This window comes from Lampris incognitus, chromosome 18, assembly GCF_029633865.1.
Source record: "Lampris incognitus isolate fLamInc1 chromosome 18, fLamInc1.hap2, whole genome shotgun sequence".
NCBI classification, from domain to species: Eukaryota; Metazoa; Chordata; class Actinopteri; order Lampriformes; family Lampridae; genus Lampris; species Lampris incognitus.
Genome location: NC_079228.1, coordinates 36830717 through 36849601, shown reverse-complemented (window position 1 = coordinate 36849601; position 18885 = coordinate 36830717). Strand labels below are relative to the sequence as shown.

General features: G+C 47.0%; 1 protein-coding gene across 2 annotated transcripts in view; it reads left to right on the top strand.

Annotated features, from left to right (window-relative positions):
• Nucleotides 1-4234: 4234 nt before the first annotated feature.
• The window catches only part of tmem65 (transmembrane protein 65), a 33110-nt gene continuing 18459 nt past the window's right edge, over nucleotides 4235-18885 (top strand). For both annotated transcript variants that reach the window (XR_008811923.1, XM_056298272.1), the window contains exon 1: nucleotides 4235-4799. Coding sequence is in view for 1 of the 2 variants with exons in the window: in XM_056298272.1 (XP_056154247.1) it covers nucleotides 4577-4799 (223 nt within the window). In the remaining variant the exon portion in view is untranslated. The remainder of the gene's footprint in view (nucleotides 4800-18885) is intronic.

The window sequence follows — 18885 nt, the reverse complement described above, 5'->3', positions numbered from 1 at the left end:
GGCTTGGTTGGGCGTCCCTACAGACACAAGTGTTCTGATCTCTGCACTAGCACCTCCTCTGGTCGGTTGGGGCGCCTGTTCGGGGGGGGGGGACTGGGGGGGAATAGTGTAATCCTCCCACGTGCTACGTCCCCCTGGTGAAACGCCTCAATGTCAGGTGAAAAGAAGCGGCTGGCGACTCCACGTGTATTAGAGGAGCCATGTGGTAGTTGCAGCCCTCCCTCGGAAGAGTGGGGTAGTTGGCCGAATACAATTAAAACAAAACACTAAATTGATGAAAAACCTCTGTCACGACCCACTACCAGTCCGTTTTGGGACCTCCATTTTTATGCATTCTTGTACAGGTAATGATAACATGCTGGCCTGCTCATGCTGACCCACACACTTCCCCTCAGACTGAAAGACGAGTGTGTTTTCAAAAGGGTGTTTATAAGGTTGCTACTTACCACGGTCATCTTTTCACATGTCTAAATAGGTCAGAGCCCATTATCGCTTACCTGTGCTTTTCCAAAATATGTAAATTATTGAGGGGGAACTGATTGCTGGGCTTTTTCATTCAGTGTATCTTTAAGTCTGGGAAGACCCAGTTAAGCAAGTGTTGAAATCAAGGATGTAAGGTACCACCCATCTTTTTCTGTTTCAAACAGTTTGTCATTTCTAGTTTCAGTTCTTTTTAAGGAGCGGGGTTTTTATTTTATTTTTTTATTTTCTAAAATGGTAGCTTTCGCACTTTGGAACCAAACTCTCCATTCACGAATCGGGCTTGGTGCCATGGATATGAAAAACCACTATAACCGTATCGAGCCCCCCCCCCCCCCTTAGGTGTCTCTGCTCTCAGGGTTCAACGTAGGTCTGAAAAGCATGTACAGAAAAGAAGCAATGTCAGTATTTTCAGGCGCGGAAAAGTTGGAGAGCTGCACAAAAAAGGCTGCGCAGCAGAGTTGAAAGGCCGTCTTCGGTTATCGTAAGAATATGTCCACCCATTTTACACTGTTGGAGAAGCCGCTGTCATTTCACATGTCTTTTCTTTGGTATTGCTTCAGCCGGAGTGTCGTTGCCTGGTGTGATGCCATATTTGCCCAGCCAGTCGGCACACACCGTGCTGAACACTTAACACAACCTTCACATACCTTTATAACGAATCGAGTTCTGGTCGAATGAGGACTTTTGAAATGGAAGATAGAAAGACACATGTTGTTTGGACACTGAAATCCTCTGCTGCAATACAGATCACCGTAGTTTTCCATAGTGATTGCAGAGGGGTTAGTGGTGCATTTGTATGGAGAAGCTGTCAAGCACAATTATGAGTATTCTTCGGCGTTGTCAGTAGCATTGACTTCAATAGCGCGAGCATCTGGACAGTTTGACTGTAATGTTATGTTCCACAATGTCCGAATCTTTGGCTCAACCGAATAAGCTAAAAGGAATCTCGATTGCCATTCAATCACGCTGAGGAATGAGAAGAGACTGTATTTAATTTGATTGAGACGCTGCTTTTGGGGTCATTATGTGATGAAGGATTTTGATTTTTGGGGGTTTGATAGTTCTGGAAGCTTTTTTAAAGGTTAAAGCTGTTCATTTTGCCTCTTGTTTTAAAAAGGAGATTTATGTAAATAAAATCATCTTTGTTATTGCTTTCGGCCAGTAACTAGCAGCAATCACATAACCATCACATTAGCTTGGGAATATACATTATACTGTGCGTATTTAGCATATTACTGTATGTATATCTAGTATAGTCCTCTCTTGACAGACAGACAGGTAGATGGATAGATCAGCCAAAACATTAAAGCCACTGACAGGTAAGTGAATAACATTGATTATCTCATTAAAATGGCACCTGTCAAGGGGTGGGTTAAATTAGTCAGCAAGTGAACAGTCAGTTGTTGAAGTTGATGTATAGGAAGCAGGAAAAATGGGCAAGTGTAAGGATCTGACCGACTTCAACAAGGACCAGATTGTGATGGCTAGACGACTGGGTCAGAGCATCTCCAAAACGGCAGGTCTTGTGGGATGTTCCGGGTATGCAGTGGTCAGTACCTACCAAAAGTGGTCCAATGAAGGACAACCGGTGAACCGGCGACAGGATCGTGGACGCCCAAGGCTCATTGATGCATGCGGGGAGTGAAGGCTAGCCTGTCTGGTCCGATCACCCAGAAGAGCTACTGTAGCTCAAATGCTGAAAAAGTTAATGCTGGCTATGATTGACAGGTGTCGGAACACGCAGTGCATCACAGCTTGCTGTGTGTGGCGCTGTGTAGCTGCAGACCGGTCAGTGTCCATGATGACCCCTGTCCACCACCAAAAGCACCTACAATGGGCATGTGAGCATCAGAACTGGACCATGGAGGAATAGTAGAAGGTGGCCTAGTCTGATGAATCATGTTTTCTTTTACATCGTGTGGACGGCCGGGTGTGTGTGTGCATCATTCACCTGGTGAAGAGATGGCACCAGGATGCACTGTGGGGAGAAAGCAAGCCGGCGGAGGCAGTGTGATACTCTGGGCAACGTTCTGCTGGGAAACCCTGGGTCCTGGCATTCATGTGGATGTTACTTTGACACGTACCACCTTCCTAAACATCGTTACAGACCAAGACCAATACAGACCAATACCGTTGCCCCTTCAGGGTAAAAGGTCAGGGCAACAGTATTCCCTGATGGCAGCGGCCTCCGTCAGCAGGATACTGCTCCCTGCCACACTGCAAAAATGTTCTGCAATGGTTTGAGGAACACGACCAAGAGTCCAAGGTGTTGCCTTGGTCTCCAAATCCCCCAGATCTCAACCCGATCACGTATCTGTGGGATGTGCTGGAAGAACAAGTCGGATCCATGGAGGCCCCACCTCGCAACTTGCAGGACTTAAAGGATCTGCTGCTCACGTCTTGGTGCCAGAGACCAGAAGACACCTTCAGAGGTCTTGTGGAGTCCACGGCTGGACGGGTCAGAGCTGTTTTGGTGGCACCAGAGGGACCTACACAATATTAGGCAGGTGGTTTTAATGTTTTGGCTGATCGGTGTGGGCAGATCCCCTAACTTTAATTGGCAGGAAACACTGGTGACCAATGCACCAGTGGGCGGCGCTATTTCACAATTTTCCATTTGTTGCCCATTGTTACGTTGACCTTCGGCGAAGCTGTAAACTCCAATACATAAAACGATGATTATGTTACATGAAAAATCACCTAGGACATATAATGTTTCCCCTTTTCACGCACGAAACGCTGCTTAAAGTGGTCTACATTAAAAAAAAAAAAAAAAATCAGAGGAAGAAAAAAGATACACCAAGAAGGCAGTTTAAATTTTTTTTTTATTATAACCACTAATATAAAGTTAAAGAAACAATAAATAATAATGGTAAAATTGCATATGTATTTTTTCTCCCTTTTTGTATTTTTACGATGCATTGTGGGAGATGTAGTTGATGTAGGGAAAGGGGGCGGGGCTTCTTCCCCAGCTTCTACAGGGCGTGTCGGTGGCTCCCGCGTGCCGGCGGCGTGGTAAATAAAGTGTCCCCCCCCCCCCATTTCTGCGGTTTGCACGCGCGACACGGCCGCGAAGGGGCCTTCCACGACACCCCGCCGCCCTGAGCCCACGTGGACTGGTCAGAACGCACGAGCAGGTAGAGTTGAAGGCGCGGACGCCTCTGACTTCTTCATTTCTTTTTACTGACTGAATAATCAGTACAAACAATAACCTGTACAAACAATAATCTGTACAAACAATGATCTGTACAAACAATAACCTGTACAAACAATAACTTGTAGAAACAATAACTTGTACAAACAATGTTCTGTACAAACAATGTTCTGTACAAACAATAACCTGTACAAACAATGATCTGTACAAACAATAACCTGTACAAACAATAACCTGTACAAACAATGTTCTGTACAAACAATAACCTGTACAAACAATAACCTGTACAAACAATAACCTGTACAAACAATAACCTGTACAAACAGTAACCTGTACAAATAACCTGTAGAAACAATAACTTGTACAAACAATCTTTAGAAACAGCTGAAGCGAGGCAATAAGGAGAAACTAGTTCACGCGTTGACCGAACCACGTGACACGCGTCAGCGTTACGTCACTCGTGACGTCTACTGTCACGTGACGTCGCGGGCTGGCCGCTCAACTCGCTCAAACTTTATTTAGTGAGGGGGGGCGCCGCGCGCCGCTTTCGTTCCAGCGCGCGGCAGGAAACGGGAATAGCGTCGCCGGCAGGGAATCGCGCAGCAGTTACCGGAAAATTCCTCCTTTCGGGAAGACGAACCAAAACGATCTGGACGCGGCTGGAAAACGGCGAGCGCGCCAACACCGCGACCTGTGACCCCGTCAGAGCGATCCCAGGTTCGGGGAACTGAACCGGGGAATACTAAACCCGGTCCCCCCCCCCCCCACCCGAAGGCTGGAGGACCGAACCTCGGTTTAACTTGTACCCGGTGGGAAGCGCTGCTGGGTCGGACAGCGGTTTGCGCACTGACGCGCACTGACATCCAATCAGGATTTGTTGTTTTTGTTTTTTTTCAAGTCCTCCAGGTTTCAAACGGACCCCCCCGCCCCCCCCCGGCAATGATCCCGTATTGCCTGCGGAGAGCTCTCCCACCCGCCGTCCGGAGACTGGCTCCAAGAATTCCGCCCGGGCGATGGATGGGGACGCACGGCAGAAAGGAGCCCAAGGAGCCCCTCAACTCCCCCAAAAGGGCCAAAGAATTCATCTACCAGCTCCAGCCCAACGAGAGGACCTGTCTGCTGGAGGAGCTGCAGAGTTTCGAGTCCATGGCCATTGCCCAAGGTGAGAGCCCCGCCCCAGTGTGACAAGCCACTGATAGTGCAGACAATGTTTAACTGATCACATAAAGACGCAAGGTGACGTTGTATATGCCTGCACCAGGAGGGGGGGGGGGTAGTCCGTCTGTGTTTGGATTCCTATACTTGTGGGGACCACAAATCCCCAGAAACATAGAAAAGGAGACATTTACCCAGCGGTGTGGAAATTGGCCGTGCCTACCCAACACAGAACCGACTATGGTGAGTTGTGTCCATGGGGGGTCCACTACAGTGGGAGACGTTTCGCCATCCATCCATCCATCCATCCACTATCCAAACCGCTTTCCTGCTCTCAGGGTCACGGGGATGCTGGAGCCTAGCCCTGGCCCCCCCCCCCCAAAAGTGTGAGGGGTCTACTTTAGAATAGAATAGAATACTCTTTATTGGTCATTTTGCACATACCTACAAATGAAATTCTTCCTCAGCATTTAACCCGTCCCGGCTGTGCAGCACCCTGGGGACCAACGCCGGTGATTCCTTCCCATCGCCTTGCTCAGGGGCACAGACAGGAGTATCAACCCGAACATGCATGTCTTTTTTAGGGTTAGGACTTGGGTTTAGGGTTGAGGTTAGAAGTAGGAATAGATTAAGGTTGGGGTAAAAGGTTAGGGGGTGGGCATGTAGTTTAGATGGTTAAGGTTGGGGGCTAGGAAGTGAATGTAGTCAGTAATGCTCCTCACAAATATAAAAATACAAAGCTACTTTGATAGCCATTGTTGACCGTCACATATAGGGTGTGTGGATAGTTGGTGTTGTCCATTATGTGTGTGTGTATTAGGTGTTAACCGTTAGGGTGCAGTCCCTCGCCAGACAAACGGAACAGAATAATGTAGGAAGGTTGCTTGGCTTTCCGTTTTCATGGAGCTCAGTGTGGTGAAACGGAGATAAGAGGCCGCTGAGCCATGTAGAAGAACTGTTTCTTTTCCTGAACAACTGTCATAGAAACACCAACACTACTGAGTTCATCACGGGTGCAATGCATCATGGTCACTGCACAGTTTTACTCAAGCGTGAGTCTCCAATGCTCGGCAGGATTACATCTTTGGGTTGTCAGAAGTGCTAGTTGGTGCATCACTGCACCTTTAGTAAGTATACAACACATCTAGCCTGCTGGTATTTGATGCTCTTAACTTTTTACTCGGTTTACATGGAGGAGCCCTGGCCTTCTATAGGAACGTTCTCGCCGTGTCTGCGTGGGTTTCCTCCGGGTGCTCCGGTTTCCTCCTGCAGTCCAAAGACGTGTAGGTCAGGTGAATCGGCCGTACTAAATTGTCCGTAAGTGTGAATGTGTGTGTGTGTGGGCCCTGTGATGGTCTGGCGGCCTGTCCAGGGTGGCGCCCAATGACTGCTGGGATAGGCTGCAGTATCCCCGCGACCCTGAGTGAGGATGAGCGGTTTGGATAATGGATGGATGGGTGTCTCAAACAGACTTCTACGGCTGATAAATTATGATAGATAGATAAATTGTTGATTAGCCACACGACCAAGGCTGGTGGAATTTGTTTGCGGTACAGTATGGTAAAATCTGCAACACAATACAGACATGGACAACAGCAGACACGCCATATATTATCACAAAACAAGAGTTACACAATAGCAGAAACACAATACACACAGTCATCCATTAGGGGGATGGTAGTATGCGTGGTGTGCATGCCAATGGTGTATGAGGAGGGGACTATAAGGAGGAATTCACAGTCCTGATAGCTACGGGGGAAAAGCTGTGAAGTGTTTAGTCTTAGTGGACAGTGACCTGTAGCGCCTCCCTGAGGGAAGGAGCTGGAGGAGGTGATGAGCAGGATGTCAGGGGTCGGAGATGATCTTCTTTGCTCGCTCTGCAGTCCGGTGTGTATGTAGAGGGGAGTGGGCTGCCTATGATTTTGGATGCCTTGTTGATAGTCCGCTGTACTTTTTTTTGTGTGTGTGTGTGTGTGTGTTTGACTGTGCGTGCTGCCGTACCACACTGTAGTAGAAGATGTGATGATGGACTCTGATGGCTGAGTAGAAGAGAACGAGAAGTTGAATGATCTCTGTCTTCCATCAGGGCTGCAGACTTCTGTACTTTACTCAAGAAAGGCCTAAACACTTCCATTTTCCAGGCCTGCCTTAATCCAAAAATAACCCTCCTACGCATGCCTGGGATGCTGGCTTGTGACGTTGTCCAGCTAATTTATGAGTTAGATCTCCTATTACTCGTGTCACTATTGGTGATCTGCCTGTGGCAGACTTCTTTCTAATTAGTTCTAATTGCACTTGACGTGGGGTGGTGTTGCATGACGTGGGGTGGTGTTGCATGGCGTGGGGTGGTGTTGCATGATGTGGTGTGATGTTGCATGATGTAGTTTGATGTTGCATGATGTGGTGTGATGTTGCATGATGGGGGGTGGTATTGCATGACGTGGGATGATGTTGCATGACGTAGTTTGATGTTGCATGATGGGGGGTGGTATTGCATGACATGGTGTGATGTTGCATGACGTAGTTTGATGTTGCATGATGTAGTTTGATGTTGCATGATGTGGTGTGATGTTGCATGATGGGGGGTGGTATTGCATGACGTGGTGTGATGTTGCATGATGTGGTGTGATGTTGCATGATGGGGGGTGGTATTGCATGACGTGGTGTGATGTTGCATGACGTAGGGGGGTGTGACATGATGGGACATGAAATCTTGGCTATGATACTTCCATTTAGTGGTCCAGGATGCCTGGAGCATTCTGCTGATTACTGACTCTTGTAAGTGGGATCTGCTATATGTGTCTCCTAAATGAGAAAATGTAAATGTGATGAGGTCATTCTCAAACAGCAGTACATTCTCCTTCTAGTCATGTTTCCATCCAACTTCTGAATAAATGCCAAGCGATTTATTAAATGTGGCAAAAAAAATCATGCAAATTACGATGTGTTTCCATCAGATTTCTACTACTACTACTACTACTACTACTACTACTTTCGGCTTCTCCCATTAGGGGTCGCCACAGCGGATCATCCGTTTCCGTCTCTTCCTGTCCTCTGCATCTTCCTCTGTCACGCCAGCTACCTCACCACAACCATAAACCTCCTCTTTGGCCTTCCTCTTCTCCTCTTCCCTGGCAGCTCCATATTCAGCATCCTTCTCCCAATATACCCAGCATCTCTCCTCCACACATGTCCAAACCATCTCAATCTTGCCTCTCTTGCTTTGTCTCCAAACCGTCCAACCTGAGCTGTCCTTCTAATATACACGTTCCTAATCCTGTCCTTCTTCATCACTCCCAATGAAAACCTTATCATCTTCAAGTCTGCCACCTCCAGCTCCACCTCCTGTCTTCTCATCAGTGCCACTGTCTCCAAACCATATAACATAGCTGGTCTCACAACCATCTTGTAAACCTTCCCTTTAACTCTTGCTGGTACCCTTCTGTCACAAATTACTCCTGACACTCTTCTCCACCCACTCCACCCTGTCTGCACTCTCTTCTGCACTCCCCATTACTTTGGACAGTTGACCCCAAGTATTAAAACTCATCCACCTTCGTCACCTCTACTCCTTGCATCCTCACCATTCTGCTGTCCTCCCTCTCATTCATGCATATGTATTCCGTCTTGCTCCTACTGACTTTCATTCCTCTTCTCCCCAGTGCATACCTCCACCTCTGCAGGCTCTCCTCAACCTGCACCCTACTCTCACTACAGATCACAATGTCATCCGCAAACATCATAGTCCACGGAGACTCCTGCCTGATCTCGTCCGTCATGAAAATGAAAATAAACGACATACGCGTCGGTGTAGTCAAAGAGAGAAGTCCGTCTATGTTTTGTCGCAACTTCCACAGTATCAAGTTATTCCCAGTTGGCACCAAGTTATTCCCAGCTGGCACAGTGGTTCAGTGTACAGTGCTGTTTGGCTCACAACCAGAGGAGTCGTGGGTTGGATTTCAGTCCATCTGTGTGGCGTTTACATGTTCTACGTCTGTTTGTGTGGGTTTTCCTCCCACAGTCCAAAGACATACTTAAATGAATCAGGCTCTCTAATTGGTCCATAGATGTGTGTTTGTGCATGTGTGTCTGTCCTGAGATGGACCGATGTGTCTGATGTCCAGGGTGTCTTCATGCCTTCTGTCCAGTGCATGCTGGAATAGATACCCCCCCTGTGACTCTGAATTTGATAAGGTGGGTAGGGTTAATGGATGGATGGAGGGAAATTTGTCTTATAAAAGAACAAACAGATGGGTAAATAAATAACTGTGTAGATGAGACAGACTGTGATTCAGGGCCAGGAAAAGTTCCAGATAGACTTGGGATTATTTCCAACCCCCAGCACAGCTCCTCACCGTTGTGGGAAAGAGTCCGTGTGATACCCCATCCCTCTGGAACAGCAGTTGGAGCTGGTATCTTGACAGCACAGCAGGAGGAGCCTGTCAGCTTGTTGCCTTGACAACAAACCGTCCAGGTCTCTTCTCCAAAGATGAGCATCAGCTCATGTCACTGTAACTCACAAAGTTACCAATCGCTCTTCCTCAGCAAGCGTTTGGAGCCATATTTCTGTCCAAACATCTTGCAAATGGTTGGCAAAAATTAAAATGCAAAGCAGCTCAGTTTTTGTTAGCTGATTAACAGCAGTAAAATTGAACTGTAAGTAAGTAAGCAAGCTCGTTGTGAAGGCCCCACAACAATCACTTTTCATTGGAGGATTTTGAAAGTTCTGTATCTGATGGTCTCCCTCACATTTTACCACTTTGTCTGTTCATTGAAACTCTGACAGTTTGTGACCTTGGACTTTCTGCCCACCGGTGTCAGACCACTGGTAAATCTCTGGTACTGAGAGAGAGACTCGCACCAGAGCTTCATCGTAAAACAAATTGTTTTGGTTCCTCCTCAGGGAGAAGGAAAGATGGGCCAAAAAAGAGCGCCAGAGAATGTGGCGATTTAGAGAGAGATGAAGAACAAAAAAGGGCCAGAGGTTTGTGTGATGAGAGAGGGAGAGATGGATGTGTCAGTGTACTTATTACTTTCACCTCCCAGGAGCTGGTGGGCTTTTATTGCAAGATTGGAGGTGAAAATCAAACAAGACCAGGTTAAAACCTCGTGTACAGCTGCACCCCGACTACATTTACTAAACGCCTGTTTTTGCACAACTACGTTTGAAAAGCGGTTGTTGTTCTGGTCGGGCGTCCCTACAGACACAGTTGGCCGTGGCTGCGGGTTGGAAGCCGGATGTGGGTACGTGTCCTGGTCGCTGCACTGGCGCCTCCTCCGGTTGGTCGGGGCGCCTGCTCGGTGGGGAGAGGGAACTGGGGGGAATAGCATGAGCCTCCCACGCGCTACATCCCCCTGGTGAAACTCCTCACTGTCAGGTGTAAAGAAGCGGCTGGCGACTCCACATGTATGGGAGGAGGCATGTGGTAGTCTGCAGCCCTCCCTGGATCGGCAGAGGGGGTGGAGCAGCGACCGGGACGGCTCGGAAAATTGGGATAATTGGCCGGATACAACTGGGGAGAAAAGGGGGGGGGATCCCTCCCCCCAAAAAAATTCTCAGTGAATATCTTTGTTACAGCAACATTGTTGCTGTGAAGTTCTGTTTTAATACAAAAAGAATATTTGTGAAGTACCCGGCTGCCCTGCACGTACACACAACGTGATTGGTGTTGAGTCAGGGACGCTCCTTAGCAGTGATTGGTTGTTTCATTCAGAACAAATGAATTTTTAGCAAATCAGAATACAGCCGCAGGGGCAGTGAGAGAGACCAGGTGTTTTTCTTACCTGTCAGTACATTATGGGAGTTTCACCAAATATAACAAAATGGTGCCCTGTGATGGCCTGGCGGCCTGTCCAGTGACTGCTGGAATAGGCTCCGGCATCCCACCCCCCGACTGGGATAAGTGGATTGGATAGTGGATGGATGGATAACAAAATGATGTTAAAGGAAAGTTACGTACAGCAGCTTTAAATAAAGGAATGATGACAGTGATCTCTCACGGCTTCCATCTCTTAAAGTTGGAAAGATACTTCCGGAAATGTATGGAAAAATCCCTTGCTTTATCCTAATATACATAGTTTCACTTTTGCTGTGCCACTGTCATATATCTAAAGTAGAGGAGGGGATCTGTTGCAAAGCAGTAGACCCGTACGCCAGTCTCTGTCATCGGTCCTGTCACCCAGCCTCCATCAGTTTAACTTAACCCTAATATGAATCTTTACATACAGTCAAGCTAGTGCTTTGTGGAGATGAACATGTCTGAATGGCTGCAGTCTTCAGTGTTTGAGTCAACGTCAAGTGATTATTTACAAAATGTTTTTCAACACCACATGAGGCTTTTGGCAGCCAGCGCAAAAGGCAACACAGAGAAAACATCCAGTTTGTTAATTATGGGCTCACTTTGGCAAAAGTCGTCAGCCAAATGAGTAAATATAAGTCTAATTTAATTTCTGATGAAAAGAACTTTCAAATAATGGCCGTAAACCTGCCAAGTTAGCTGGCTACTAGCCAGCAGTCTACAAACTTGATTACCTCTGCCAGGAAAGCAGCATGTTTTGGCAGGTTGCTTGTTAAATTCCCAACATGCCACAGTGTGCCTGTAACCACCCAGTGTGTGACAGAAGAAGACTGAGACTGGGTTGCCAGGATACTGACCCATTCACACACTGGAAGAATACTGGGTCAGGTCCTCCGGGAATGCCCCGACCAACTGGCTGAGGTCTTCACATCTATATTTAACCTCTCACTGTCCCGATCCATAGTCCTGACATGCTTTAAGACCACCTCTATCATTCCTGTCCCCAAGAAATCAACACCCACATGTCTGAATGACTACCGACCCATAGCACTCACCCCCATTGTCCTGAAGCGCTTTGAGAGACTGGTTCGGGCTCACATCAAAAACACTAATCCCCCCCCACATTCAAACCACATCAGTTCGCCTACCGTCCCAAAAGGTCTACTGAGGATGCCATTGCCACTGCCCTGCACTTTGCTCTGACCCACCTTGAACTTAACAACACATACATCCGGATGCTGTTTATAGATTATAGCTCTGCCTTCAACGCTATCATCCCCACCAACTAACCGCCAAACTCCTCTCCCTGGGCCTCAACCTGGACCCTGTACTTCCCTGTAACTGGACCCTGGACTTCCTCACCAACACAGCTCGGTCTGTTAGGTTAGGTGACCACACCTCCTCTACCCTGACCGTCAGCATAGGTGCCCCTCAAGGCTGTGTTCTGAGCCCCCTCCTTTTCTCCCTCTTTACCCACGAATGCCTGCCAACTCACCCTTCAAATGTTATAGTTAAGTTTGCAGATGACACCATAGTCATTGGCTGTATCACCAACAATGACGAGACGGCCTACAGGGATGAGATTCAGCACCTCACATCATGGTGTACTACCAACAATCTTGTCCTCAACGTGCAGAAGACGAAGGAGCTGATTGTGGACTTTTGGAGGTCTAGAAGCTGCAGCCACTCCCCATAACACATTAATGGGGTGGAAGTGGAGCGTGTCTCCAGCTTTAAATTCCTTGGAGTCCATATCAGCGAGGATCTCTCCTGGATATCAAAACCCAGGCCCTTGTGAAAAACGCCCAACAACGCCTGCATTTCCCGAGGAGGCTGAGGAGTGCCCGTCTATCGCCCAGAATTCTCACCAACTTCTACCACTGCACCATAGAGAGCATCCTGACCAGCTGCATCTCGGTGTGGTACGGCAACTGCACCTCAGTAGACCAGAAAGCTCTGCAGCGGGTCGTCAAGGCGGCCCAGCATGTCACCGGTACCCAGCTCCCAGCCATAAAAGACATTTATCACAAACCCTGCATTCGAAGGGGTCTCACCATCAGCAGTGATCCCACCCACCCCAACCATAGAGTGTTCTGCCCCCTGCGCTCTGGGAGGCACTACAGGAGCCTCAGAGCCCGCACTACCAGGCTCAAAAACAGCTTCTTTCCCCAAGCTGTTGCCCACCTGAACCTGTCCACCCACTGAATGTCTGTAAATATGTTCATACTCATGCTCTTTTGTTTTATACTTACCTTTAGCTTCTAGTCTTCATCTGTATGTATCTTATACTATGTTTGCTATGTTGGTCTGTGTCTGTCTTGCACTGTTTGGCGAAGCCGCAGCCCTCATTTCGTTTTTAGCGTGTGCCTGCACATTGTTTTTAATGACAATAAATTGAATTGAATTGAATTTTCACCTCTTTAGTCTGAATAGGTAGCCATTAATTATTGTTGTCATTATCATTATACATGAAGATATAACTAATGATATTTATAATGGGTTAATAACTTTTTAGCCCTTCAAATGCAAAGATAAAGAGGGATTTGGACTTTATGACATTTTTTCCGGTGCCTTCCGACAATCTAATGTTGATCAGAACTTCAGACCCAAACTTCACGGTGTTTTGTTGCTGCAACTTGCATTTGAACAAAAACGGTGAAGGGTCTCCAACCGAACCTGCAACCGAACCTGCATCGACCACAAACAACAGTAAGAGAGCAACAACTGCTGCAAGTGCAGTGCATTTTACCTTCCCCCCCCCGATTACTGAATATGTGATGTGTTGGATGTGGCAGCTCCATCACTTTTTATTAGTGCTGTGACAGCAGGCAGATAATGAACCATATGCTGGTGTCTAATTAAACACACACTCAAACACACACACACACACACCCAGGACAACATGTTAGTTTTAATCACACTTCCATAAACACACTAACACATGAGGTGTGCTGGATTCATCCTGACGGGTTTTTACACACAATCACAAGGTGCACCGGCTCTGCTCCATTCACACTGCTCCTCTCTCCTCTCTCTCTTGCTCTCTCTCTCTCTCTCTCTCGCTCCCCCCCCCCCCCCACACACACACATATCTAGTGCTAGATTGACATTACTGTTGCTACACATGAAGACACGCACAGTTGTGTTGTACCAGATTCGTGGACATTACTGTCATTAGATCATTACTCTCTCGGCTCATTACTCTCATTAGATCAGTATCCTCATTAGATCATTACCCTCATTAGGTCGTTACTCTCATTAGATCATTACCCTCATTAGAGTGTTACTCTCATTAAATCATTACTCTTGTTAGATCATTATCCTCATTAGCTCATTACCCTCATTAGATCATTACTCTCATTAGATCGTTACTCTCATTAGATCATTACTCTCATTAGATCATATCCGCATTAGATCATTACCCTCATTAGGTCGTTACTGTCATTAGGTTGTTACTGTCATTAGGTCGTTACTTTCATTAGATCGTTACTCTCATTAGTTCAACACAACAGAGGGAAAGGCTTTCAGTTGTATCCAGAATGTTGTTTTGTGTCGTGTATGTAACTCACGTGTCTTCTATATACCTTTATAAAGACATGTGGTACATGAACATTCAGTTTGTGTACCACATGTCCCTTGAAAACAAGTTAAGCAGCATCAGAGAACAGGAAAGAGCAGCGTTAGACAGAGTTTTACTGCAGGTTGCCGCTGTGCATGAAAAGTCTTGGACACATAAACTGGCCTTGCTGTGTGTGTAAACACAAAACTGACATCAGTCCCAAATTTACCAGTTCCCGACATTCTGATCCCCTCGTTTCACCTGCTTTCACCAGTCTCATTGTCAAGTGGGGTATTGTCAGGTAGGGTTATTGTCAGGTAGGGTATTGTCAGGTGGGGTATTGTCAGGTGGGGGATTGTCAGGTAGGGTATTGTCAGGTGGGGTATTGTCAGGTAGGGTTATTGTCAGGTAGGGGATTGTCAGGTAGGGTTATTGTCAGGTGGGGTATTGTCAGGTGGGGGATTGTCAGGTAGGGTATTGTCAGGTGGGGTATTGTCAGGTAGGGTTATTGTCAGGTAGGGTATTGTCAGGTGGGGTATTGTCAGGTAGGGGATTGTCAGGTAGGGTATTGTCAGGTGGGGTATTGTCAGGTAGGGTTATTGTCAGGTGGGGGATTGTCAGGTAGGGTATTGTCAGGTGGGGTATTGTCAGGTAGGGGATTGTCAGGTGGGGGATTGTCAGGTGGGGGATTGTCAGGTAGGGGATTGTCATGTAGGGGATTGTCAGGTGGGGTATTGTCAGGTAGGGGATTGTCAGGTAGGGGATTGTCAGGTGGGGGATTGTCAGGTAGGGGATTGTCAGGTAGGGGATTGTCAGGTGGGGTATTGTCAGGTAGGGGATTGTCAGGTAGGGGATTGTCAGGTGGGGGATTGTCAGGTGGGGTATTGTCAGGTAGGGGATTGTCAGGTGGGGTATTGTCAGGTAGGGGATTGTCAGGTAGGGGATTGTCAGGTGGGGTATTGTCAGGTGGGGGATTGTCAGGTGGGGTATTGTCAGGTAGGGGATTGTCAGGTAGGGGATTGTCAGGTGGGGTATTGTCAGGTAGGGGATTGTCAGGTGGGGGATTGTCAGGTGGGGGATTGTCAGGTAGGGGATTGTCATGTAGGGGATTGTCAGGTGGGGTATTGTCAGGTAGGGGATTGTCAGGTAGGGGATTGTCAGGTGGGGGATTGTCAGGTGGGGGATTGTCAGGTAGGGTATTGTCATGTAGGGGATTGTCAGGTGGGGTATTGTCAGGTAGGGGATTGTCAGGTAGGGGATTGTCAGGTAGGGGATTGTCAGGTGGGGGATTGTCAGGTAGGGTATTGTCAGGTAGGGGATTGTCAGGTGGGGTATTGTCAGGTAGGGGGATTGTCAGGTGGGGTATTGTCGGGTAGGGGATTGTCAGGTAGGGGATTGTCAGGTAGGGGATTGTCAGGTGGGGTATTGTCAGGTAGGGGATTGTCAGGTAGGGGATTGTCAGGTAGGGGATTGTCAGGTAGGGTATTGTCAGGTAGGGGGATTGTCAGGTGGGGTATTGTCGGGTAGGGGATTGTCAGGTGGGGTATTGTCAGGTGGGGGATTGTCAGGTGGGGTATTGTCTAGCTGAGGAGGAGGAATTTGGGAGTGAAGCTCTTGGCTGTAGTTCACTGAGCCGCTGAGGCTGCTGTCCTGGACAGATTGGTGCACATTCATTTGAATCTACATCAGTCAAACCTATTTTTGGGGTCCAATTTCCCATCAGGCCGTGTGTTTGTGGTGGCAGCAGAAACATTAGAAATGCAGATCAGAAAAGAAGAATGTGGGTTATTCCCTCTGTGTCGTGTTGTGTTGTGTTGTGCCAATACTATCAGCAAATTAATGAGTTGAAATTAATGAGTCTCTTTTTTTTCCCCAAACGAAGTTTATTCATTTCTTCTGTTGGTTGCCGTTATGTTAAAGATCCAACACAGTGGCGTCTGGGTAGCATGGTGGTCTATTCCGTTGCCTACCAACACGGGGATCGCCGGTTCGAATCCCCGTGTTACCTCCGGCTTGGTCGGGCGTCCGTGTGGAACCTGCTGAGCTAAAACGCTGAGCTCCCAGTGCTGGCAGGAGCTTACTGGTCTGTTCCCAGTGGCCACCAGTGATTGACTGGGGTCGTACTGGGACTGTGGTTTTACTGGTCAGCTCCTTGCTGTGACGTTGTGGCAGTGTGTGAAGGTTAAAATGGTTTGTGATAGTGTGCGGTGTTCGGTGAACCTTCTCTTCTTCTAGTGTTGCTCTGCAACTGGAATATGGCGGTCTATGATTTTTTTCAAAATTATATTCCCAGGTCGTCCTCTGTGTGGAGTTTGCATGTTCTCCCCGGGTCTGCGTGGGTTTCTTCCGGGTGCTCCGGTTTCCTCCCACAGTCCAAAGACATGTAGGTCAGGTGGATTGGCCGTACTAAATTGTCCCTAGGTGTGTGTGTGTGTGTGTGTGGGGGGGGGGTCCTGTGATGGACTGGCGGCCTGTCCAGGGTGTCTCCCCATCTGCCGCCCAATGACTGCCGGGTTAGGCTCCAGCATCCCCGTGACCCTGAGACCAGGATAAGTGGCTTGGATAATGGATGGATGGATGGGTGGGTGGATGGATGGGTGGATGTTCTGCACTGATAACGTCATTTTGACACTAGATAAACTTGACTAGAAGTTGACTGTGAGCACATGTGAAGTCTCTGCAAGTTGATTTTTATGCTGCACTGAAATGAATGGAAGCCAAAGTCTGCCTGGGAGGCTGGAAGCACATCCAAAACATCTAAAACCTTCTGATGGTATGCTTCTAAAACCTTCTGATGGTATGCTTCTAAAACCTTCTGATGGTATGCTTCTAAATCCTCCTGATGTTATGCTTCTAAAACCTCCTGATGGTATGCGTCTAAAACCTTATGATGGTATGCTTCTAAATCCTCCTGATGGTATGCTTGTAAAACCTTCTGATGGTATGCTTCTAAAACCTTCTGATGGTATGCGTCTAAAACCTTATGATGGTATGCTTCTAAATCCTCCTGATGGTATGCTTCTAAATCCTTCTGATGGTATGCTTCTAAATCCTCCTGATGGTATGCTTCTAAATCCTCCTGATGGTATGCTTCTAAAACCTTCTGATGGTATGCTTCTAAAACCTTCTGATGGTATGCTTCTAAATCCTTCTGATGGTATGCTTCCTAAACCTTCTGATGGTATGCTTCTAAATCCTTCTGATGGTATGCTTCTAAAACCTTCTGATCGTATGCTTCTAAAACCTTCTGATGGTATGCTTCTAAATCCTCCTGATGGTATGCTTCTAAAACCTTCTGATGGTATGCTTCTAAATCCTTCTGATGGTATGCTTCTAAAACCTTCTGATCGTATGCTTCTAAATCCTTCTGATGGTATGCTTCTAAATCCTCCTGATGATATGCTTCTAAAACCTCCTGATGGTATGCTTCTAAAACCTCCTGATGGTATGCTTCTAAAACCTTCTGATGGTGTGCGTCTAAAACCTTCTGATGGTATGCTTCTTAAACCTTCTGATGGTATGCGTCTAAAACTTCTGATGGTATGCTTCTAAAACCTCCTGATGGTATGCTTCTTAAACCTTCTGATGGTATCCTTCTTAAACCTTCTTATGGTATGCTTCCTAAACCTTCTGATGGTATGCTTCTAAAACCTCCTGATGGTATGCTTCTAAAACCTTCTGATGGTATGCTTCTTGAACCTTCTGATGGTATGCGTCTAAAACCTTCTGATGGTATGCTTCTAAATCCTCCTGATGGTATGCTTCTAAATCCTCCTGATGGTATGCTTCTAAATCCTCCTGATGGTATGCGTCTAAATCCTTCTGATGGCATGCTTCCTAAACCTTCTGATGGTATGCTTCTAAAACCTCCTGATGGTATGCTTCTTAAACTTTCTGATGGTATGCTTCTAAATCCTCCTGATGGTATGCTTCCTAAATCTTCTGATGGTATGCTTCTAAATCCTTCTGATGGTATGCTTCTAAATCCTTCTGATGGTATGCTTCTGAATCCTCCTGATGGTATGCGTCCTAAACCTTCTGATGGTATGCTTCTAAAACCTCCTGATGGTATGCTTCTTAAACCTTCTGATGGTATGCTTCCTAAACCTTCTGATGGTATGCTTCTAAATCCTTCTGATGGTATGCTTCTAAATCCTTCTGATGGTATGCTTCTAAATCCTCCTGATGGTATGCTTCTAAAACCTTCTGATGGTATGCTTCCTAAACCTTCTGATGGTATGCTTCTAAATCCTCCTGATGGTGTGCTTCTCAAGATGGCCAAGAGTAATTTAACCTATATGCCATATGTAATAAATCAGTCAAATCATACAAACACACCTTTATGTACTTAAGAAGGTTTTCCAGGTGTTTTGCTGAGTAGATGGAGTGGACCGGTTTCCCAGCTTGCTGTTTTCTAACAGCCGCAGGGTCCTGGGTTCCATCACATCCTTCCCATGTGGAGTTTGTGGTGACTGTGTGTCAGTTCCCCGATGGACCGGCAAACCTGTTCAGGTTGTCTTCTGGGACCGACTCCAACCCCCACCCCCAACATCCCAGCCAGGATCCTCGTCATGCGTGTGGAGACAATGATGCGTGCATGAATCATAATTTATTTAAACTGTAACTTGTTTTCAGATCAAAGTCTCAAGTGAGCCAGAAAGAAAGGATAAAACCATATTTGGTTGTTTCACATGAATAATTACTGCGATAATGGCATAAATCTCATGCAGCTGTAA